Here is a 25,296-nt window from a genome sequence, read left to right as displayed (position 1 = left end):
AGAGGAAGAGTTAATGCATCAAAAGGATTTAAACTATTTTCAAATCAAACTGAGATTTCATTTTGGTTAGCGGGCTGCAGCCATGTGGTCATTGAATCAGTCTGTTGTGGCTAAGAGAGTCTACATTCATGCTGGCAGCTCTGTGAGGCTGAACTTAGAAGGTATGATGTTAACCACATTCATCCGCTTAGTGTGTTTAGATGGTAATATTTGCTAATTTCCAATAGCACTTAACACAAACTATGTCTGAGGCTGATTTGAATGTTTTGCAGTTTTGCAGCTATTTAATCATAAAGCAAAGTATTGTACAAACTGACATTTTGAGGATGAAGATGTACTGATAAAGTCAAGGGATCACCAAAGCTATTTCAATTAATCCTAAAGGGGAATATTAATATCTGTACCAAGTTTTAGGAAAATCCATAGTCGTTGAGGCATTTTACTTAAAAACACAGATTTCAACGTCATGGTTGCACTACAGGAGAAAAGTCAGGTGATCACCAGTCATCAGGATTCATCCTCTGTACCAAATGTGATGTAAATTCATTGAGTCGTTGAGCTATTTGGACTAAAGTGCTGGACCAACCAACTGATAGACAATGTGACCCGTATAACAATGGCGCTCGCTACAAGGCTATGAATGAGGAACCACCACCAAGCTTTTGATTTATGGTTCTTCATTGCAAACATGAAATAAAGTTATTAGCTCTGTGTAGCAACCATAATGATGAAAGTGTGGACACGGGTGAGGTTACTTCATTGGCTCAATCACAATATATTCTGCTATGTTGAAGTGAATGAGAATACCACTCGCACTTGGAATGAATATAATATTCCCATAATTTAAGACAAAGATAGAAACCAGATCAAAGACAAATCCGTGATGTAATCGGGTTGTAACGATTGAAAGTGCTTCCACATCACCGACTGCAACGGTGAAGCTGTGGACAGTGTCCCCGGGGTGCTCGCTCCAAAACTGTTCACATAAAGGAACAAAAAGGAACTCTTAACTAATTTCTGGACCTGTGTTTATTGTGTAGTAAGCGTGCCAGTAAGCACTATATTAATAGAATCACATGGAAACAGTTGGTGCTGCCAGATTTTAAAAACCGTGGGAGATTTCTTTTGTTGTGGGAGATGCAGTGTGTCTCAGCCAGCACTGCGGCTATTACTGATTTAGACCCTCGGGTCCCCTAAGCATAAGCTTCGGAACACTTGCCAATACAAATATTGAACCGTGTGTATGCCGATTTGTCATAGGTCTATTTTTAGGTTGCTAGATGGAGTGAAGTCATGCGTTTGTAACAGGAAGGAAAATCTTCTGACTTTATTTGAGATCCAATAGAAAACATGTAAATAGTTTAAATGCAATTGGTTTAATATGTATAAATAATACCATACATTTCAGTCAATGAACTATTCAGCAAGTGAATAAGCCTTTGTAGTATTTACTGGATGCAACAGCTAGACCCAAAGGTGTTGTGAAAATAAGTGACATTTTTATAGGAAGTGAAACGGTAATTAATCAAGTAAACATACCCATACATAGAGTCCACAGTCATACATGCCTTTATCTCTTCACGCGTTGATTATTGTAACGCATATTTCTCCTCCCGCAGTGCATCTGCTCTTAACCGTTTGCTGATAATCCAAAATGCTGCTGCCAGATTACTCACTGGGACGAATCGACGGTCTCACATCACCCCCATACTCCGATCCCTTCACTGGCTCCCTGTAGAGTATATGATCCACTTTAAAATGCTCACTCTCACTTGCACTACACGGTCGGACTCCTGCATATGTAGCTGAACTACTTCACCCTTATTCACCCACCCTCTCAGCAACACCACTCTCAGGTCAAACGTGTTAAATTATCTGTCTGTGCCACGCACTCGCCTTAAGACCCGAGGTGACCCAGCTTTTGAGGGCGTAGCACCAAGGTAGTGGAATATTCTGCCTGCACATCTACGTTTTGCTGATTCCATGAATTCATTCAAAAAGCAGCTCAAGACATATCTGTTTAGACTGGTGTTTGACAATATTATTTGTTATAAATAGGGGGTGTGACATCATGATTGACGGCTGTAAATGACAGCTCCATGTGTGTTCATCAGTGCTAGCAGACACATGATGTTTCTGAAACACGAATCGCAACTCTGTCTTATAGAACATGCATCAATGATCATAAAGGTATTTCTAAAGATATATCGGTTGGTTGTTTGTTGTGTCTTTCGAGTGGAACAGCAACCGGGGTGTTAACGTAGCAGCTAGGTGGCTCACGCTAAAAAGCTGTGCCTGTGCTTGGATCCTGATTGGCTTGGGCGGATGTGTGGGCGGGACTTCTATACCCCGGCTCCGGCCTGGAGGTATAAAGAGAATTGGATACAGTGTTGGATGTGGCACCACATTCATTCCTATAGATACATCAAAAAAAGTTCCGGCGATCTTCCGCATCCATGGGCCCATTGAGCAAGCACACTCAGGAGCCCAATGAAGGAGTCCAGCCCTCGGTCCAGCCCTCGGTCCAGCCCTCGGTCCAGGGCTCGTTCACATTAACAGAGGAAGGAAAATAACTCTGGATTCAGGCCTATGAGGGCTATTCAAGTGTTGGTGCTGGGAAGTTGGTTTACGAATGACAGCAAAAGCACAAGATGGCAGCTGCTGTATCTGGAATATTTTGGCTTAGCTGGGAAGCAGTGGAGACACGTTGTTCATCTAAATATACAGTCTTTGGCTCCAACAAGTGCATTTGGGTAGCAGAGGTGCTTGGTAAAAGATTGGACAAAAAATGGTTGTAACAATGTCAGTTAAACTGCCAGGGAACTGTGGCGGTAGTGGTTTTTATAGCGACAGAATGTTGAACTGAAAACAACTGCTGGTGGCAGAATAGTGACGCCACAAAATAATATCAAAACTACAGTCTTAGAAATATGCAGTCAGGGTGCAGTATGTCTGATTTTCTAAAATCAAAAAACGTACAAAAAACACGTGTTCTTCGAGTGCATCTCCGGTCTCTCTTTCTGTTTCCTCCATCTCTCTTTTCTGCTCTCGAATATTCAGTAGCGACAGAGCATCTCCCACCTTGGAGCTCAACAGTCAGGAAATTTAAGACGCAGTAATGAGAAATGTCACTGTTACCTCACAAAACCCATTTTAGGCAATAACTCAATAGTTGAAATGCTAATTATGACAATTTACACGGATGTCTAAGAGGATAAAATGATGAAGTGGTGACGTTTAGGACAGACATGGATGTAAACGGCAACTTGACCGTGAGACGGTAATCCTAGTGTTACACGAGTCCTAACTCTTTGATTATAAATCATTAACATTCCCCACATGATATTGGCCTTCTCTGTTTGAAAAACATTTGTTTACTTTCAGATAAAGGTTTTTGACATTATACATGACTTGTACCGTTTTAAAATGTGGGTTAGTTGGTTCATGATAAGTAGTTTCAATAGGTATCACTACCCCCCTTTCATTGTTATTCATACCTCTGTCTGTTTTAAACATTTGGTCTTTTTTTCTGTCAAACATCTCCTTGAGCCTGATTATGAGGCCATAAAACATTCACAGAGTTTGGATGTCTGATGTTTTTGAGGATGACTCAAACATAAAATGTATGCTCATCTCCCCAGAGTGCTGCGTCTAATATCTGAGCCTCTTTTGCAGCAGACGTGTGTGGATCAAAGATGTTATTTCCATCTCAGCTGCTCTTACCGTGTTCTGTGTCGCCTCAATTATGCGTATGTTTTTTTTGTTCTATACTGGATCCTGTAAACATACAGTGACAAACCTGTGGGAATTTTTCACGCATGACGAGAGTCGGTTGAGGAATATTTTTTTCTTTCACATTCCTCCTGGCTCAGAGGAAGAGAGAAGAAGAAGAAGAAGAAAGGACATTCATCAGTGATATTACATCAAGCACTGGTCTGAAAAGTCTCTGCAGCGTCAGGATGTAGTCTCATTAAATTTAGCCTTCCTTTTTTTACATCATAACAAACTCCGAGTTATATTTAGATCGTGCTGGAACAGGCTGCTACTGAGTGTGGCAGTAACAAGCAAGGTGAGATGAATGTCTCTGCAGCGCGGTTTAATGTGCTCATGGTTGCTTGACCCATCTTCCGGTTTAATTTGTTTTTGAGAGGTACTGCATTTGGCCAATAAGACAGTGGGCTGCATTCATCTATATTTAATGCTTTCAGGATTAATTTCAATGAGTTTTATTCTACTTCTACCCTATATTTGATACAGTCTAATTTTGCAGTGTACACACCGAGAGGTCTATAAATAGGAATCTGGTCTGCACAGTTTAGGTGTAAGCCTGATTAACTGCATATCATTTTGGGTTGTTTTTTTGCTTGAAAATATACCGTTGAATTTAAGAGGAAACCATGGATAAAGCATAAGAAGTTGCCATCTTAAGAAATTGGAGAACAGGACTAATCCTTGAAACCAGCGAATACTTAGCAACCAACGCATTACGACGATCACACATTCAAGCCTTCCTCATCACACTCGTTCAAGAACCGAGCTCGCTCGTCCAACGTGCCCCTGCCTATTAAATATTCAAATTGTTTTCTCTCCCCTTGTGTCTTCCAGCTTCATGTACGGGGAGCTCACGGACAAGGACACAACGGAAAAAGTGCGACTAACATTCAAGAATTATGAGATGAATTCGTTTGAAATACTGATGTACAAGAAAAACCGTAAGTAGCGAGTCGCACGTCAGGAAAAGAGTAAAATTTGTTTCCACTCTCTTGTCGTGCAAATCTATTCAGAGTTCCTGTAACATAGTTGAGTTCAAAGGCTGCCCAGAACATTTCTACCTCTGTAGAAATGTGCTAATTGTTGAGAGCCAGAGAAACCTTCCCCAGAAAAAGATGTTTGCTTCCACTAGCAGGTATACCCTCCCTCTGCTTGCAGGTGTTACAGGAAAACATTGAAAGTTTTGCAAGTCCAGAACATCTCAGTTTACAGTATGCAAATGAGATTTCCTCTAAAAATAAGGTGTGTGTGTGTGTGTGTGTGTGTGTGTGTGTGTGTGTGTGTGTGTGTGTGTGTGTGTGTGTGTGTGTGTGTGTGTGTGTGTGTGTGTGTGTGTGTGTGTGTGTGTGTGTGTGTGTGTGTGTGTGTGTGTGTGTGTGTGTGTGTGTGTGTGTGTGTGTGTGTGTGTGTGTGTGTGTGTGTGTGTGTGTGTGTGTGTGTGTGTTCTTTTTATACTTTCAGGGACGCCTGTTTGGTTCTTTGTGAAGATTGCTCCCATTCGAAACGAACAAGAGAAAGTGGTCCTGTTTCTTTGCACATTCAGTGACATCACAGCCTTTAAACAGCCCATTGAAGACGATTCCTCTAAAGGTTAGTGGCAGCAAATTCAGTTTGTTCAACTTCACGCCTTCGATCAAAAATAATGTATTTTTATGACGCCGCCAATGAAAGTTAATTCCGCTCCGGAGTGATTCAAATAGAAAGAAATACAGTACATTAGATCCATACTTAAATAAAATCCGTCAAAATGTTTTGCACAGTGAGTGGCAGACACGTAGGCTCTAAAACTCATACAGAGATAATATAACGAGAGAGGCAGAGGTAACATTACTCCGCCAGTGATCGCCACCCGACCCTGTGCGTTGTGCATCTGCTCTGGCTAACACCCACTCAGTCAGATACCCATCATGATGTCTATCGGCACACAACACAACAAATGATTCATTGGACTGTACAGCTGCTGAAGACGAGCCAAAATAGAACATGAATCAGTGCAACTACAAACGAGCACCAGTGACGAATATAGGATGGGAAATTATCATGAAACTGAGATTGTAGTTGAGCATCAACAGGTAGCGCTCTGATGTAAAGCATGTCGCATTAGTAAAGCTTTAGCTCTAGCCCTCTTTCTAACAATCAATCAATAACGAGCATTGATTTGTGCTGCCTGAGTAGGAGAGAGGGACTGAAGGCGAAGAATCCTACAAAGATAAATAATGTAGCGGCCCACATAAGCGAGGTTAGGAATTGTCCTCACTGTTTACTCATACCTGCAGTCTCTCTTTTTAACCTCAACCAAGTATTTTAAACCTACAATAACAGACTTTCTTGGCATCAGACACAAGCTGTATACAGAACATTGACATATTATCACCTTTTATGGTGAAGGTTTTACACATTCAGCTCTGTTTTTAGTCTCCACCACTTTTTTTTTTAACAGATTTGTTTTATTTTATTTACAGAAAACAGCTGCCCACTGCAGCCAAGAACGATGAGATCAGTGAAAGTGAAGTAAAACACAAAAGCTGCAGCCCAGAAAATAAAAACCTCAGCTGATAGATGCTATGAAGCTCAGTAGAGTTGAAGGGAAACTGCTTTAAATTGCCCTAAAAAAACCTCAACCATGTGTTTGGAATGAAAAAGATGATATTTCTGGTTCTGCTGCATTGATTTTGATTCTCTTTCTGAAACGGTCAATGACAATATATGACAGGAATGTAATGTTTAATTGGTTGAGTGCTCTTTTAATCGACTGGTTAACAATTATAATTATTTATGGTTCAGTAAGCAGCAGTTAAAAGTTCTTGAATATACAAGAAAGATAATTTAAGAGTAGGATAAAAATGCAGAAACAAGTTATAGAGTATAATATGGTATTAAAAACCTAAATGGACATGTTGTTAATGGCTTAACTGCTCTAAATGATTGTGCATACTTTACCTGTTTGTAATCCTCAGGCTGGGGAAAGTTTGCCCGACTGACTCGAGCTCTAACAAGCAGTAGAGGAGTCTTACAACAGCTGCAGCCCACCGTTCACAAAGGAGAGAATGTCCACAAGCACTCCCGCTTAGCTGAGGTACGGAGGAATATATGCGATTTCTATTTCTGATTTAAATTCAGTAAATATAAGCACTGTATACCTGAGAACAAACTCTGGACAGAGGAATCTTTTAGATCAGGTCTACAGCTCTTCCTATGAGCAGGTGAGCTATAGTTAGTCAGGACGACGTCATTTCTTTTTTTGGCCTCCCTCTTTGTATATTTATTCATCCATCTGGGTTTAGCTGACTGGCTGTTTTTGTTAGGTACTGCAGCTCGGCTCAGATATCCTACCTCAGTACAAACAGGAGACCCCCAAAACCCCTCCCCACATCATCCTGCACTACTGCCTCTTCAAGACCACGTGGGACTGGGTCATCCTCATCCTCACCTTCTACACGGCCATCATGGTTCCCTACAACGTCTCCTTCAAGACGAAGCAGAACAACGTGACGTGGCTGGTGGTGGACAGCATCGTGGACGTCATCTTCCTGGTGGACATCGTTTTGAACTTCCACACCACGTTCGTCGGACCCGCCGGCGAGGTCATCTCAGACCCCAAACTGATCCGAATGAACTACCTGAAGACCTGGTTTGTTATCGACCTGCTGTCCTGCCTGCCGTACGACGTCATCAACGCCTTCGAGAATGTAGATGAGGTGAGTGCGGTGGTCTGCTGTTTTCTTCGTCTTAGGTGATTGTAAACAGATATTTTGGCGTTTTGGACTGTTGGTTGGCCGTAACAGGCAATTTGAAACGTTAATGTAACTTTGCGGTAAGTTTCAATCTGATATATCTGCGGTGGATATGGTGTAGCCAGGCCTATCACCTCTGCTAAAATGGAGGTGGGTTCCCAACTTTGAGAAATATACAGTAAATCAGCAAATCAATAGCAAATAGTGTCTGCTTCTTTACAAATACAGTAAAAAATAGATGTATTTATTTTACGTTTCTTAGGTGATTGACAGGTTATTAGATTTCCACGCAGGAACTCAATAATGACATGACGGTGACAATCACGTCCTGTTCACTGGTTGTTGTTTTGTATAGTGACGGCGAATGAGCAACATAATAATATGCTTGTTTGTGAATTCAATAATGTTTGACCGTAATGAGGAGTGTTTGCTGGAGAGATATCACAGGATCTTGAGATAATTGGATTTAATTGGGGAAGGGGAGTTACATTTATAATCTGAGGCACTCTTCAGCGCTCCGCTGTGTCACTGATGCCCGAAAACCATTAACACCTAATGACAGCTGACAAAAGGAATGGATCATGCGCTGTGATTAAAACTAAGGTGTGTTGTCTTACCAAACGACCATTTTGAGTCATTCACATTTAACCGGATGAATTATTTTAACCATCTACTTTATATGAATAAATTAGATTGTACAGTTGTGTTTAAAGGTTTACTGAATGTCTCAGTTTTGTTGTAAAGAGGAAAAAGTCAGTTATGACATAACATTGCTCGCCTACATTTGTTTAATTTAGGGGGGAAATAACTTTACAGAATGCTTACATGTAAAATATTGTATGTTTACTGATTAAATCTATTTACAAAGTAGTTTTATCTCTAGCTGCAACTGATTAAAAAATATCTTTTTATGGTGCAACCACAGCTTCTGAATCGGCTCCAAATGTTCACACACACACACATTGATTAAATGGAGCCGTGTGTGTGTGTGTGTGTGTGTGTGTGTGTGTGTGTGTGTGTGTGTGTGTGGTGACAGATTGCGCCTGTAAACTGCTGTGAAAGCATTAAACGGCGTGGTGCGTCACAGAGAGCAGCACAATGGCTGTCGTGCCGCACACACAATACGAGGTAATATGAAATGCTTAAAAAAAAAAAAAAAAAAAAAGCTTGTTGATGGCCCGCGAGCACAGGGTTGTATTTGCAAGTCCAGCATTTTTGTCCCCTTTCTAGTCTTTCAACGTTTCAGCATCCTAAATGCTGACAAGTTCAAGTGGCTGGAGCAGAAGCAGTGGGGGGTCAGCAGGAGGGAAAAACTACAACCTTGTGTGATGTAAAAGATAAGGCTGGTGTCATTTCATCTTTTTAGTATTATCAACGAAAATGAACTCATTTTTCTAGAATTAAATTGTCTGTATTACTCGTGTGTTGTTGTACAACACCTATTAAAAAGAGCCACACTCTTACTTTTGGGAGACAAATTCTGCCGGTTTGCTTTTGTTGTTCTATCGTTGATGTCTAACGAAGGCCTCTGTGTTGAAAAGCGAAAGCATTTCCCTCCTCATAAAACATTTGCAAAGCAGATTTTTCTTGACCTGTGTTGTTTACATCCATGTTTAGCTGTTAATAGTCTTCTTCTTTCATGCCTTTGCTGGTGCATTACTGCATATGTTGGCGTGTTACCGCCACCTGGAGATCAGTGGGATAGTGTGAAAATATTGCCACTCCACTTAAAAACTCTCCCATAGCGCTACTAGATGTAAAAAATGACATAAAAACTACAGTAGGCTCAGTAGCTGCCACAATCGTATCATTAAGGGTGATTGATTTGTTTCACTGAGGCGTCAGCGGGGAGGGTGTCATAGTGTCATAGTGGCCTATTGGTGAGAATTACAATTATTGAAAAGATCTTTAATAAAAGACCTTAAAGCCCCGTCTGCGATAACCCTCCAAAATAACAGCTCCAGTTACACTGCGCATGCGTTACACCACATTTTCACTATTTTCTGACATTTTATAGAATTGACTGTAGTTGAAAAGAAAATCAACCAAAGTGAAACAGATTTTTAGTTGCATGCCTGCACTTTACAGTACAGTTTTCTGTGAGGTTCAAGTGTACATTTAGTCTACGATAACAGTGAGGACCCACTGGCTGTAAACCAACATGAAAGATGACCGTCCACTTCCAGGATCATCTTGCAGTGTGTCTCTGCAACAACTCAGTGACTCCAAATTGCTCCAAATTGCTCTGAGGCAATCCATGGCACGGGTAAATGAGAGCGGGTAAACAATCGCCCGTGTTATTAAAGCGGGAGCCGAAACATCTTGCTGCTGCTACAGACCTTAACGACTGACATGAATAACTTTGATGGCTGTTTTACCCCACACAGGTTTCCAAATGGGGCGGGTAAGATCATTAACGAGAAGCGGCTGTCAAAGTTGTTCTTGGCAATCTTAAAGTGGCGTACGTTACCTCGAGACTGACTGAACCACAGACGTCGTGTCATTTCACTTTCTAATGACCGATAACTCAAAACAACAGCAGATGAAACCACTTAATGTTGCTGCAAAAAGTTAATGGTGCATTCTTTGGTCATGCTGTACAAACACAACACAACAGTTTTATGTTTCCTTTTAATTTGAAGCCTTGGTTGAGTATTGAATTTGTCATGTGTTTATTCATCGCTTACTACTGATCAAGTGTCTTCTCTCTTACTTGTGCTTAGTTTTTGTTTTTCTTCTTTTTCATCCGTTCTGTTTGCATGGCCTTCCCCCCCCCCCCCCCCCCCCCCCCCCCCTCTTCTGCCTGTATTCATGCATGGGACGCGATGGGAAGAATTGGAACCACCGAGCTGTCACTCAAGTAGGCTTCAGTTTGATTAGAATATGATGATATTACAGTTTTGTGTTTTTATTTTTGCGTGTAGACACTTTGACGAACAGGCTTCAACAGCAATAGTCACACACGCTCAAACGTTTCCTGTGACATTTATTCTTGCCCCAACATTTCAGCTGTGGGGCTCAATGAGTACGACAGCAGAAGCATCAACGCATGAAATAAATGTCACAGAAAACAAGTTAAGATTTGTGCTGCTTGTTTTTTTTTTTTGTTTCCTTGCTGAAGCTTTTCAGTGCCAGGAGATAACATCTATCGGATTATGTTCTCCAGTACCATTTGAAAATGGACAACGGCGTCATTAAAGCTGCTTGAGAGCCGATTTAGTCCTCACGTCAAAAACATGTTATCCAATGAGCTTTAAAGATGCTGTAGGAGTATTTTTTAACTGATTTCGCTTCACATTTAAGGTACAAACATCTCATTTAACTCTTGGCAAATAAGCATATTTCCAGGAATGTCCATCTATCCCTTCAATGAAATATCTATAATCTATTTCATGTCTATTGAGTGATGAACTTTTCTCCCAACTTGTGTTCGCAGAGTTTGCAGCAGAACTCAAAAACACGATTGCACTGATTATCGAATTCTGTTGGAGCTCAGGTCTGTAAAGTGATTTGAGGGAAGCCGAGGTGTCTGGCAGGCAGCTAGATCAGATCAAGTGACAGCCAGCGCTGCAGTTGTACTCGCATTGCAGACCACAGCACATTAGCAAATCAATAACCCTGCCAGTGTGTGTGTGCGCGCGCACACACACACACACACACACACACAGAACCAGCAGCAAAATGATGGGACTGCAATTGTCTGTTTTGAGTGGGTGTTTCAATATATTCAGTTAAGCTGAGTAGACATTTAGCTGCTGGTTATGTAACGGCTAGAAGTTGTAAAATCTCATCACATTGTACGGGAATGTTTTTCAAATCAAGTCAGCATATGTTCCCTCTTTGAATCTTGTGTTTTCTCCCCGTCTTGTTTGTGGTTACTGTTCTCTTCACATCTGCTGTAGGTTCACACACTTTCATATTGATTCTTTAAAATGCTTTGAAGTGTTCTGATATAATGTGTTTTTTGTTCAATAGCTGGTGTGTAAGTAAGACCCTGAGCAAACACCGAGGTGCATAACTTCATCATACTTAATGTGCACAGTTTCATTGCTACTTTAATGTGATGAATACAGAAGTTTAAAGTGAAAGCGGATTAAGGCAGATAATCGTGACAGTTTGTGTGATATTCGGCTGAGGTTTGCTAACTGAAGTTTTTTAATTTAAACCATTACAAATAAGTAAACGTATATAACTGTTTGAAATATATTTGTCAATAACTATAGCTCCTGCTGTGGGGACCCATTAGAGTCTTGTGATTAAACATATAATGAATGATAATTTAGCAAAACACAGCTTTAATTATGTATTACATGCCTACATAGGTCAATTGTTTAATTGTTGATAAACACTGCACATTAATAAACACTTATAAATGTCTTCTTAGCTACATACAACTACATAATGGGGTGTAATAAACAGTTTAATAACTTTTAATATAGTGCTAAATAACGGGGACTTTAAGTGTTACTATGTATCAAATCAGCATCATCTTGGTATTAATATAATTTCAGGTGTAACATTCAATTTAAATCACAAATAGAAAGTAACAATTCCAGTATTTCAACTTTTTCATTTAATATATAAATGATAGTTTTTGTCTTGTGTGAATATTGTTTCTGATGTCCGCCTCTCTTTGTGTCTCTCTGTGTTTCTTTCACTCCTGTTTTAGGGGATCAGCAGTCTGTTCAGCTCGCTTAAGGTGGTCCGGCTTCTCCGTCTGGGTCGGGTTGCCCGTAAACTGGATCACTACATTGAGTACGGGGCGGCTGTGCTGGTCCTGCTGGTGTGTGTTTTTGGACTGGCCGCTCACTGGCTGGCATGCATTTGGTATGTTCAACACATTTATTTTTTATTGGTGGCAATAGACAAGTTTTTGCTTTAACTTAAAAATATAAAGTAAATGTTGATTGCATAATTACTTATGCATATGAATTACATAACAAGTTGTGATAGACTGCCTTCACTGTGATTAACACATAAAAACTGTATGTTTCTAGTACCTTAAAGCCTGAAAGAGTAGTAGTGGTTTCAAGAGAACTATATTTTCTCATTAATATGTAAATTTGTGGTGCGCAGATCATCTACTCTACAGGGAGCAAATGTGGTGGAAACATTGAGTTTCCATCATGTATTGATTTACTATATTTATGAGAACGTACAAACACAGACAGATGCCATAATGACGAGTTATTGTATTATATGACTTTTATGATGTTTTATGTATCGCGATGTACTTCCAACTATGCAAAATAACCAGTTGCACACATTTTCACGTCATGACAGACGCCTGACCCATACCTCATGAATCAGGATTACAAGACATCTTCAAGTAATATATTCATAACCACAACACATCGACAAGACTTCAAACAATGTTAACATGCCAGCTATCGTGTATGCTTAATCTTTTGGTTCACAAGCAGGTATCCCACAAGAGGCTTTGGCCAATATCACAAACATAAACCTCAGACTCAAGACACCATTAGAAATGTATAGCTCCTGTATTGTTTAATTTCCATGTTGAATATGTACCACACATTTTCAGTTCCTCCCTACGATTGTTTTTGATAAATTCACCCCTTCAACAGAAACGTCCACGACATGACTGATTATTTGTTGCCTCCTCTCCCCGCTCCAGGTTCAGCATCGGTGATTACGAGGTTATCAACGAAGAAACCAACTTCGTGCGGACGGACAGCTGGCTCTACATCCTGGCCGAGACGTACGGCACACCGTACCGCTTCAACGACAGCGGTTTAGGGAAGTGGGAGGGCGGGCCGAACAAAGACTCGGTCTACATCACCTCGCTGTACTTCACCATGACCAGCCTGACGAGCATCGGCTTCGGTAACATCGCCCCGACCACAGATGGAGAGAAAATCTTTGCAGTGGCCATGATGATGATTGGATGTGAGTGGAGGTGTTTTATCTTTCATCCAATGTAGCAGATACATGATACATGAGACATTGAATATGCTCTTTAAAGCCACAGTCCACAGAAGCAGGTGAATAAATGAATTATGAATGGAGCCATCGAAGTTCAGAAAATATAACTCTACAGATGATTAGCTGAGCAATATTTCCAACTATGCTGCTCAGGTTGAATGTAGTTCAGTGCCAGAACTATGGACAGCAGTTTTTATTTGATGTACAGTATAATAGGCCGTTGTTGACTTTCACTGCCTGCTACCTACAGCGCAGTATATTCCTTGAACAAAAAGTCACACTTGAAAAACCATTGAAAAAAATTGTTCGGCACAGTTCAAGTTTACAAATGTTTACATACTGAAACTAACATGTTGAATGATGACGTGCGTTAAATACAGCTATTACGTTTTTGTAGCAGGTGACATTGAATGTGGCTGAGTTTTGATGTGAGCATGTGTTGATAATGAATGGTTGCATAGTTCATTTCTTATTACATTCATTTTGTAAATTTGAAAAAGAGAGAAACATAATTTCTGGCCTCTGTGGATGTGTCTTTTCATCTGACGTCGTGTTCACATTTGCTGATTTGGGAGTTTTTTTTGCACTAACCAATAAGTAGTGACCAACTCATCCACATGCGTCTGTTCTAGCTGACACATAAGTCAGGTTAGCAAGAGATCCGTATGTCACTAAGCTTCTAAAACCAGATGTTTCAATACGCACAGATGAATTTCGCTGTGTCACTTCTGGTGTGACTGAGTCGTTGACCTCAACCACGAGTGACTCAGTTTGAGGCTATTTTATGTTGCTATTTATCAATATTAACTATTTTTCTGGGTCTGCAACAGGAAGCTGGCGTCTCCATTCTCACTACTACAAAGCTCTGATATTCTAAGTTGTCCGTGAGCACAACACAATGTTTATTTGAATCACTGAAAGAATCCCAGATGTGTGCACATTTCAAAGCATCACTGTTGTGACCAGTTTTACAGAAGAGCTTCTAGTGGAAATACTGAGAAACTATTAATTACCATAGTTGGTCAAACTGAAGCGATATAGAACGAAAGTACCCTGAGACAGTATAGCAATGTATGTGACATTTAAACAATGTAGAAATAAGAAAGATTCAATATGTTTCAGATTGTTTTCAAAAAACTAGCTGTAGCTTTCTCCAGTTTATTTCATCTGCAGTCTGTCCACTATACTGTGACATACAGCAGGAGCTTTGCTATTCTTGCCTTCATTAGACTCATTACCTCAGTCTTCTGTGTGATGTTGTGCTGAATTATTCAGCTTTTCTGGAGCGTGATGCATTTCCTCACACAAGGTTCCTGTCTGAAATGCCTCAGAAAAGCAGCTGAAACAGCGAATAAGACAGCTACTCCTCAGAGGCTGGAGTTTAGTGGAGCATTTTTTTTTTTTTGAACACATCCTGTGGCTTGCTGTTAATTTGTAAGGCTGTGTGTGTTTTGGTAAAACATATGAGTGGTGCATTTGGACAAAAACGGCCGTCATATACGTTGGTATCTGAAAAAATTGGGCTAAAATGACATTTACAGTCACCTATTGTGGTTTATCATTAACCAGTTTTGCTGCAGGCATTAATAACAATGCAGAAAGCTGCCTCCACTAACTAACACAACATCGTATCTGCTCGGAAGGAGGCATATTCTCACAGCTTGTCCTTCTTTCCACATCTCAATATTAAACATTTAAGAGGAATCTTCTACTTGTGTGGCTCATAATACAGTGTACACCGCGGCGCATTTATGTGTGACGGCACGAATAGAGAGCAACACCTCCAAGCAATAACCGACCGCAGGATCAATTCTGCACAGTGCTCCCTCCGATCCCTCTGCAATCACACCTCACCTCTGTTTCAAGCCAAAATCTCAACCCTGAGACGAGAGGATGATTGTCCCCACCCCTCCTCTCTCTTTCTACCTTTTGGCTGCTCAGGTTTAATTAAGGATACACTGTTGGGGGGGGGGAACTGGCAAAAAACTCATCTGCAGACTTGTAGATATTTGTCATTGTTAGATACGAATCTAAATATCTAAAAAAAACAGACAGCCTCGGGATGATTCAGTTGTAGATGTGATCTACTGTAGTTCATGGCTGTGCTCTATGAAATATGGATGCTCTGATACTGTTCTATTTTTACCACCAGCACTGGATCGGTGCTGGCGGTAGAAGATCACAGTGTGACGAGGGATTGGGAGGGGGGGCCTGGGAAACGGGGCCATTATACATATGTCCTGTTTCTATAGCAACCGATGGCCTGGGGATTGAGTTTCTGACAACTGTCTTATAACTACCCCGCAAACGAGCCAGCTGTTGGATGCCGAGCAATCGCTGCGACGAAGTTGTGTACGTCAGCATGTTGGGGACGAGATGAAGCTCGGCTCCACGGGGACAGATTGAGTTTCCTTTGTTGCAGCATTTTTCTGTTTATCGGAGAAGTGAGCGTTGTGCCATCTGCACTGAAGCTTCAGGAAGCAGTCACAGTCATCCCGGAAGTTTTGTTAACTTAAAAAAAAAAAGAGATGATTGTCAAATCATCTGATTTAATTGACTCAGACCTTACTGACCGTGTTGATCTGTAATAAACAGTAGCGTGTTCTTTGCGTTGAGGTGATATCATACTGGTCGTGATAACATGGCGGTGCAAGTGAGTGATGGGGATGAAAGGATGAAAGATGTGGTTGTCCTCGCCCTTGAGGAGTTTTGAGCGCTTTTTAATTAGTATTATTCCCTGCGCAGTTTGTCTTTGATTGTGCGCTGTGAAATAAACAAACACGCGCTAACGCATACACAAGTTACTGTCATCGTCTGCGGATAATTGAAATGTGTGCCTGGTATGTTTCCTCTCCTTCCCTTCTAGCAGGGCTAATTAGGGCTCCATTGCCAAGAGAACACTACTCACATAGGGCAGACATCTGATAGCTTTGATCCACACATACACACACACACACACACACACACACACACTCCAGCTGTTGCACCAGTTCAACCACCCAACCACCTCAGAGATGCACTGCAGTACTCTTTCTTTAATTCTTCTATCACAAGACACGTTAAGAAAAGATGTCCTTATTTAGTATGCTGTAACTATGCTAGGATGGATGCCTCCACACACACACACACACACACACACACACACACACACACACACACACACACACACACACACACACTTAACACAAAGCTGTACTTATTGTTCTTATTTGATGAGAGTTTTTAGGATTGTATTTGAAGGGAATGAGTAGTAATTGTTAATTTCCCACGTGATTGATTAAAATTCTCACCACATAAAACAATATATATATTGCACATTTGGTCTGATATATCATGTGATGTAGATTATATTAATGCCAGCTGTGTTTTGAAGCTCATAAACCACATTTTGGAGATTTATGTGTCCCCATAAATAACGATTTTGAGATTTTTATATCCTTGTAAATCAGGTTTGTGGACGTCTTTATGACCCATAAACCAGGTATCTGAGATGATGATTTTCACATTTATTTTGTGCTTCAACTGTTCCAACTTAAAATGTACTGGAGTGTAATGTGACTGTGTGTTATATGCCTCCTGATAGGTCTTTCAAAACCCACAAGATTAAAATACAAAGCATCTACTTTACAGGTGTTGAGCCAAACACTTAATCCCTATAACAAAGGAGACCAGACCAGAGGCTATCGGATTATTTACACAGATTCATTTTATGTTTTTTTTAGCACACAATTTACCATCAGGTCCATTCAAGCAGCTACAAACTTGATGGGTACCTGTATGTCGTATCAAAATAAAACTCCTCCCTTCTTCTTCTCTGTACTTCCCCAGCTCTTCTTTACGCCACCATCTTTGGTAATGTGACGACAATCTTCCAGCAGATGTACGCCAACACCAATCGTTACCATGAGATGATTAACAGCGTCCGGGACTTCCTCAAGCTCTACCAGGTGCCAAAGGGCCTGAGTGAAAGAGTTATGGACTACATCGCCTCCACCTGGTCCATGTCGCGGGGAATAGACACTGAAAAGGTGCGTCAGACGGCATCTTCTTTAATGCCTCCCCTAAAACGTGTCATTACTGGTTGTAATCCTGGTATTTCTTATCCTCCTCAAGTCTTTTGGAAAGCATTGGAAACCAAACCAATGTTGACATAATGTGTTAATTGCAATATTGTTAAGGTTTTTTCTGTTAGCTAAAGAACCAAAAAGCAAACACAAACGTATGATGTTGATGCTCCCTAACACTAAAATAAAAAAGTCATCTTTTCATTCTTCATTTTTGTATAAACTCTCAGGCTATTCTGTGGCTGAATTTAGCAGCTTATTACGAAAATCAGACAGTGGTATGCCGTTTATTGAACAGTTATCACCAGCCATCCTATCCAATTCAGATGATGCTGAAATGATTTCAGTGTGTGGGAATTAAGCATTTAAAGCTGGCAGCAGATAAATTGAACCGGTGTCGCTCTGATTGATTCGAAGCAAGGCGGCATTCATATCGCTGCGTCTCGTTTAAATCCACCTGTCCAAAATCCAATCATGGAGAAAGTTGTATTATTTTACCTCAAATTGGAAACACGACTTCATGCAGGGATTTTTGTCACCAGCAAATCTGTAGTCATAATCAAACCGTGATGCTGATTCTGTCCTCTTTATATGTTCGGGTTGCGCTGCATCTATGTTTTATTTATTTGTCTGGCTTCAGGCCACACTAAAGGGTCTAAAAATGGCATATAATCCCTCTTTGCTTGACATTCATCTTCAAAGAGATTTATTTTAAAGGCAGAGCCCTGCGACGGCCTGGCATCCTGTTGATTAGGTGTACTTCAACAACATGCTGCCACTCAGTGGCACACAGCAGAGAGGTGGGTGGACATGTGAGACTCCACCATAAAACATAATTCATACTGGACATAATTAGTCCCAACCAATGGATAAGGTTGAAGTGTTTACCAAACCTACTGAAAAAGAACGAAGCTCCGAATCTGTGATCTGTATAAAACACACACCAAAGTCTTTTGATGACTGTTAATTCATTTTTTTTATTTACATACTTATAATGCAGAAATTAATTTGATACTTAAGACATTTGTTGAATGAGCTTTCAAATCAGTACGTACTGACTATTATGCTGTATTTGAACAACCAATAATAATATAAAACAATAAAACTTTAAGTACTCTAAACTTACTAAAGAGTTTAGTTTGTTGACTTTATGACTTTAAAAAGGTTCAATGTGCACAGCTGTTAACGAGGCAAATATAGAAAGTGATGCTGTTGTGTTTAATTGAGTGGACCTGTGACCTTTTACGCTCTGGTGACGAGCAATATACCAAATGAATCACCTGTGTGGGTGTAACGTCGCCTTCTGCACACTATACATAAGCAGTGAAAGGTGATGAATGGTTCCACTCGCATTTTAATGCATTAAAACATGTTGACATTCATTGTTGGTGCTGTCAAGTGGAACAGTGAAGTCGGTCGCTGGCAGCTTACCAATCATATATACATATATTATACATATAATACATATATATCTATGTATGTGAAAGATTGTGAAAGATGGCACGCTATGGTTGTATTCTAACATGTCTGATCAGCTGAAGACTGACCACCAGCTCTAAAGTTTAAATCATTATCTGATGAAAGACGAATCCTCATACAGCTCTTCTCTCCGCTCTTGTTTCTCTCCAGGTGTTGCAGATTTGTCCGAAGGACATGAGAGCAGACATCTGTGTTCATCTCAACCGGAAGGTGTTCAAAGAGCACCCGGCTTTCCGGCTGGCCAGCGATGGGTGTCTCAGAGCGCTGGCCATGGAGTTCCAGACCATCCACTGTGCCCCCGGTGACCTGATCTACCACGCTGGTGAAAGCGTGGACAGCCTCTGCTTTGTGGTGTCGGGATCGCTGGAGGTCATCCAGGATGACGAGGTGGTGGCCATTTTAGGTGAGTTTACAATCCATTTTTCACTGTTCCTGGTGCGTGTCTTTTCACTAAATTACACTGAGCATTTATGACATAATTAGAAATGCAATTCACCGCTTATATTTATTTCATGAAAGAGGCGGTCAAGGCTTCCGTTCCTCCCAACTGTAAACGGGTCTGCCCCACTTCTGCTCAAGTTTTCAGATTTTCTGATTTCTTGAAGCTTAAATTAAAAATGTGACAGTGAAGCAAATATTTAAGATGCAGATGTGCTGCTACAGTATCTCTCTGCTGTCAGTGTGTTATCTTAGATCACATCAACGCCGAAAAATATGTCAGGGATGACAGTGTACATTTTTTTATTTGTCACACTGGCCTCCGGTACTGTTCTAACAAAACGGTTTTGCATTGTAACAATATATTTCTGTTGCTGGAAATCCTCCTTTTCTCACTTCCTGACTGCAGTGAAAACAGATGTTTGGGGATCGTTTTTCTGCTGAGTCATGAACTCAGATTATTGAACAAATCCTGTTTGTCACAGACTCCCCTCAGTAAGATTTGGATACGGTCTGGATTATATTGACATATTGAACTGTACACCCACGCATAGTGTACATTGATAAGGAAAGAAGCAGACCAATTGTTGATATTTGCGAGCCCAGTTATTCTTCCATTGCACCTTGATGTGATTTAATGATGGAGGCTATCTTTATTTATCAATATATAGAATAAATAATCATTTTTCTTGCCTATGCTGGCCTGGTTAAATCCCAGGAGAGTATTTCTTTGAAACAATTTCATCATTTTAATTTGCCAAATAATTGATTTAGTGAATAATAGAGGGAATGCTCTGGCAGGCCCAGAGACACCGTTGTGGCCGTCTTGCCGTCAATAACCTGCCATCGGTTCCTCTTTGCAACAATCAATATACTGTCGGGCTAAACCCATTGACCTGGCTGCAGACTGTAATGGAGCCTGAAGTCATGATCAAGTCTCTACAATGAAACTGACTCATTAGCCTAATGGCACTGTATCTGAAACAACATGTAAAGTACACAAACAAGACACACCATCCAAGGATTCATCCTCAGACTGGTGCTGTTTGAGTCCTCATCCGTCAGACGGCTCTACAAACAGGAGCTCTAAGTTCATTCATTATTGAAACTCATCTGGAAACGGTGATAGTTTGATTATTGCTTTTGCGACTTTTTTTTTTTTTTAAAGGCTGCATTGTGTTCAGCTTTTTCATCCCGTAGTTTAAAGAAGTAATCAGATGTTTTCATCCAAAAATTAATGCTTGAATATTTTCTGCAGTCACACGGTGTGAGAAGCTGTTGATTTAGATGTTGATAACATAACACTCCATGGTTCATAGTTAGATGGTCACGTCGAGCCTTTCAAACTTGAAATAGTGCTCTCTCTATACCACCCACTGGTCAGCTTCGACTGTGCTGCACAAATGACGGCATGTTGAGCACTTCTAAATACTTTGTTTCTTAGAATATCTAATAGGCTTTTTACAAGTTTATACTATAATGAATAGCTTTCATCAGCTATTCTATAAGCTAGTAGATTTCCTGTTGCTCTTTTCCTGATGGAAGGTGGTCAAACTTCCGTTTTTGGGGACTTCTGATGAATTAAAGAGCTAAAGAGACAAATGTTTCATGAAACACCGTGGTTTGTGTTTTGCTTTGTTTGGATTGTTTTGGGGATCTTCACAGACTTGTCTCCCCACTTTTGGTTGTTTCAACACATGAACAAATCAGATATTTGGACCATTTCACCGAAGCTATCTGTCCCACCCTGTGCATGACGTAGTAAACCCTCGTGGGGGTGCGCTCGTGTGATTGGTTGAAAATGGCGGAGACATTTGATTGGCTACAGATAATTCCCTGTTGGAAAAAATGCATTTGTGAATCGATCGACTTCAGCGGTGTCTCAAAAAACCCAAACATGATGCAGTGAAGTTCACACACGACAAGCAGTTTGTAAATGCAGGTTCAACAGTTTGCATATAAATATAACAACATCCAAATGTGTTTTTCATGAAAATTTCAAATGTTTTTTTACTCTGAAAGGGAGACCTGCCTTAAGAACTGCAAACACAACCTGGCAACCCAGAATTTGTTGTAATAAAAGGTCCAAAACTAATTTTCAAAGCATTAAAATGATTTATCAACCATTATTTAAGCCATTAAGTAATTAATAAAACATTAAAAAGGGGTAGTGAATTGACGGGTGATTTATTTCTCTATTACTTTACTCTTTACACGAATCACCTGGTTTAATCAGTTTCCTCTCTCTGCAGGTAAGGGAGACGTATTTGGGGATGTTTTCTGGAAAGAAGTGACTCTCGCTCAAGCCTGCGCCAACGTCCGAGCTCTGACCTACTGCGACCTCCACGTCATTAAACGAGACGCCCTGCAGAAGGTGCTGGAGTTCTACACGGCGTTTTCCAACCACTTCTCAAGGAATCTGCTGCTCACTTACAACCTGCGGAAAAGGGTGAGTGACTCTTCAGACGGCACCAAGATAGAGAAATGCACTTAGTTCAAATGTCTGAAGACATTCTCTCATTTCCACAACAGCTGTGTACTTTGAGCTTGTTAGAAATAAATGTATTAACTGAGTCGATTCTCTTCACGTTTTACACAATATGTGTTATGAACGGAATAGAAATAATGAAAATATTTAGAAATTTCCATTTTACCATTAGACTGACAAGAACAATTGCTAGAAAGGGGCCACTACAGAGAGAAAGTAAAAATATGTTTGTCTGCTTCTCAAAATAACGTTAATTGGATTTTCAGCTCCTTTTGATCGATTACTTTTCCTCTGACCAGACCATCATTTTTAATAAGAGCTTGAACTTTAAGTGGACATCCATCCTGCTTTTATCCTGGTGACAAGCCATAATTGCCGTGATATTTTTGCACTTGGCCTCCCAGAAGTCACATAGTAATGTGTGTGGGCGAGTACAATGATTTTCTTTCTACAGTTTCTACAGGTACAGATTGTTCTCTCTCTGTTTCATGTTAAAGGAAAAGGTTGCTATTTTGGGAAATATCCTCAGTCCTGGTTTTGCTTGGCGTTAGATACGAAGATTGATGAACACTGTCAGTGTCTGTCAGTTAAATATGAAGCTACATCCAGGTGATGGTTAGCGTAGCTTAGCACAAAGACTGAAAACAGGGGGAAACGGCTAGCCTGGCTCTTCTGTCCAAAAGCACTCGTATCCACTTAACAGCATTTTGAAAGGTAAGCTAACTGTCTCCTGGCGTCATATCTAACTGAATACGAGAGTGGTGTCATTCTTATCATCTATCTTTGGGCAAGAAATCCCAAAATGTAGCTGTAACCAGGAACATCAAATATTAAACATACAAATCCTTTAGAAAATGTAAATTTGCTATAAAATAGAAGTATCTCTGGGCACAAGCTCATGAACAGCGAAACAACCAATACTACACTTCATGCAAAAACACAGTTCCATTAAACCGCCAAAGTATATTAAAGCCGCTCTGATGTCCTTCCTTCAGAAAGGAACAGCTGTGATCAACAACTCAAGTGTGGCCACCAATCTATACTTGATTCAAAGAGAGGTTAGCCTGCCCATGAGAGGACATGTAAGATGGAATTGCTTGCATATAAAGAAGCAATCTCATCTGCTGCCTTAAACACACTATTCACCAGGGTCCAATACTCTCAGGGAAATGCAGAGAGAGATTGAATGAGGAGCCAAACGCTGCCTTCAAATGGAGCGTGTGAGGTTGTTTTTGACTTGGGAAATTTGAGTGGTTTAAGTTGATGCTATGAGACTGAGAAAAAAAATGTATGTTGGCTTCCCTTTTTAAAAAATGATGCTTTTGTGTTCGTTGCCCGGGAAAACAAAAACTGCCCGAGAACATAGACGTATAGAAAATGTATTTTATTTGTTTCTTTTAATTGACATAGGCTCATTATGATCTGTGTGATGAGCTAATAGTAGAACAGTGTGTCTTCACCCACTGAAGCCAGAGGCATGATGGGAACCCTCCCTCTGTGTCGTGGGACCAGCCTCTTTAAAGGTGACATTTACAAAGCACACACATTTTGAAACGTTGTCAGTGTTCCTCACACAAACTGTACAATCAGTAAGATGGATACACCTGCTCACCTAAACGACTTTGATCAGGTTTTATACTTTTATTTCTTCACTTCATTCGATTTTAAAGAAGAGGCATAACAATTAAATTTGCTTGTGTGCTTTCATCATTCAAAACAAACCTGATGGTTATGATGGTGTTTTACTCATAATAACTTTAAATTCTCTTGTAGATCGTCTTCAGAAAGATCAGTGATGTGAAACGAGAGGAAGAGGAGCGACAGAGACGTAAGAATGAAGCCCCTCTGAACTTGCCACCAGATCACCCGGTGCGAAAACTCTTCCAACGCTTCCGACAGCAGAAGGAAGCCCGCCTGGTGCCCGAAAAGCCAGAACTAGATGATCATGATATCGAGAAGGGCCCTGTGTACGTGGACATCCCGATAGCTAAAGCGGCCATCACAACTACCAGCATCGTCACAGTGACGGAAAGCCCAGCAACACCCTCATCTTCAACGCCTGCATCTTCGACACCCCCCAACTGTCCTCCCTCAGACAAGGCGAAGCTGCAGGTACCAGTACCCGTTTCTCTGATAGGAGGCCGCGCTAATGAACCAGTCAAAATCAAAGGCTGGGGTCTCTTCAAGGAGTCCGTGGCCAAAGCCGACAACTGGAACAAAGTGTCCAAAGCTGAATCCATGGAGACTTTACCGGAACGGACCAAGGCGCACGAGTCACAGATGTCTCTAAAGAAGACAGACTCATGTGACAGCGGTATCACTAAAAGTGACCTGCGCCTGGACAAAGTGGGCGAATTCCGCTTGACGTCACAGGACCGCAGTCCCGTCCAGCCTCCGGAGACCAGGCACGCCTTCTACCCCATCCCGGAGCAAACGCTTCAGGCGTCGCTCCAGGAGCTCAAGCTGGAGCTGAAGGACGATCTCAAGAGCCTGGATGACCGGATGTCCGGTCTGGAGGCGCAACTCACAGAGGCACTTCAACTCCTCAAGGCGAGGAGATCAAGTGCTGGCTCTCCGCAGCCGCTTTTTGACATTTCTAGACCTGCGTCACCAGAGCTGGACAAAGAGGACATCTTCTCTTGAGGTATGGAAGGTTAACTCGTCAATATAACTGTGCACTCTGCAGGAATCCAGTAATATCCAGATTACTTGGATAGCTGAGGCTGCATCGGGCACACCTTTTGGATTAGGCAACAGCGTGGTCTTAAAGACGCACCGGCCTTTGTCACAGGGGTGTACCTGTCGCTTAGCAGAGGAAACGTCGAGGTCGTAGCCCAGATTTTGCTGTCATAAAACTGAACACTCGGAGGTTAAGAAAACACTGACAGCTCCATGTTTGTACATAAGTTCGATTTATTTTTCCATCGCACTTAAATGGAAAAATAGCTCGAGCGGTTTGATTTTCATCTCGATTTTAGAGAGTGTTATAACAGAAGAACATAGTTGTATCTCTGTTGGGAAGAGAATAGAAACCGCATGACCCACTGGTTTGTGATGAATCATTTGAATGAGATTCTTTGCATGTCACATAAAATAGACGTGTGCCTCAAATTGCTGATTGTGCATATTTGATTGATTGAGGCCACGCGGCGATGTCATTTGCATTATTTCACCATGACAGTGGGAAAGGACAGATGTTGACACAGTCTCAGAGTCATTTCCTTCAAGAAATTGATGAACTGTTCTTATTATATCAACTGCCAGGATCATTATGAATTATACAACTCTGGCCAAGCAATCAGATTTTCAAAGACATTTTTCAGCAGAGCTTATAATTCCCATAAACCATGGAGAGATGGGCTTGATGAAAAGGCAG

At 40.9% G+C, this 25,296-nt stretch overlaps 1 protein-coding gene across 1 annotated transcript in view; it reads left to right on the top strand.

Annotated features, from left to right (window-relative positions):
* Positions 1-24,563, top strand: part of kcnh1a (potassium voltage-gated channel, subfamily H (eag-related), member 1a) — a 30,746-nt gene extending 6,183 nt beyond the window's left edge. The window contains exons 4-13 of the mRNA XM_076075775.1: positions 4,606-4,712; positions 5,233-5,361; positions 6,729-6,847; positions 7,077-7,469; positions 12,175-12,332; positions 13,144-13,415; positions 17,280-17,479; positions 19,145-19,397; positions 21,685-21,881; positions 23,694-24,563. Coding sequence (XP_075931890.1) covers positions 4,606-4,712; positions 5,233-5,361; positions 6,729-6,847; positions 7,077-7,469; positions 12,175-12,332; positions 13,144-13,415; positions 17,280-17,479; positions 19,145-19,397; positions 21,685-21,881; positions 23,694-24,563 — 2,698 coding nt within the window. The remainder of the gene's footprint in view (positions 1-4,605; positions 4,713-5,232; positions 5,362-6,728; positions 6,848-7,076; positions 7,470-12,174; positions 12,333-13,143; positions 13,416-17,279; positions 17,480-19,144; positions 19,398-21,684; positions 21,882-23,693) is intronic.
* The last annotated feature ends 733 nt before the right edge of the window (positions 24,564-25,296 follow it).

This window comes from Anarhichas minor, unplaced genomic scaffold, assembly GCF_050575085.1.
Source record: "Anarhichas minor isolate MPS153535 unplaced genomic scaffold, ASM5057508v1 ptg000054l, whole genome shotgun sequence".
Lineage (NCBI taxonomy): Eukaryota > Metazoa > Chordata > Actinopteri > Perciformes > Anarhichadidae > Anarhichas > Anarhichas minor.
The sequence above is the reverse complement of the archived record's forward strand: the minus strand, read 5'-3'. Positions and strand labels throughout refer to the sequence as shown.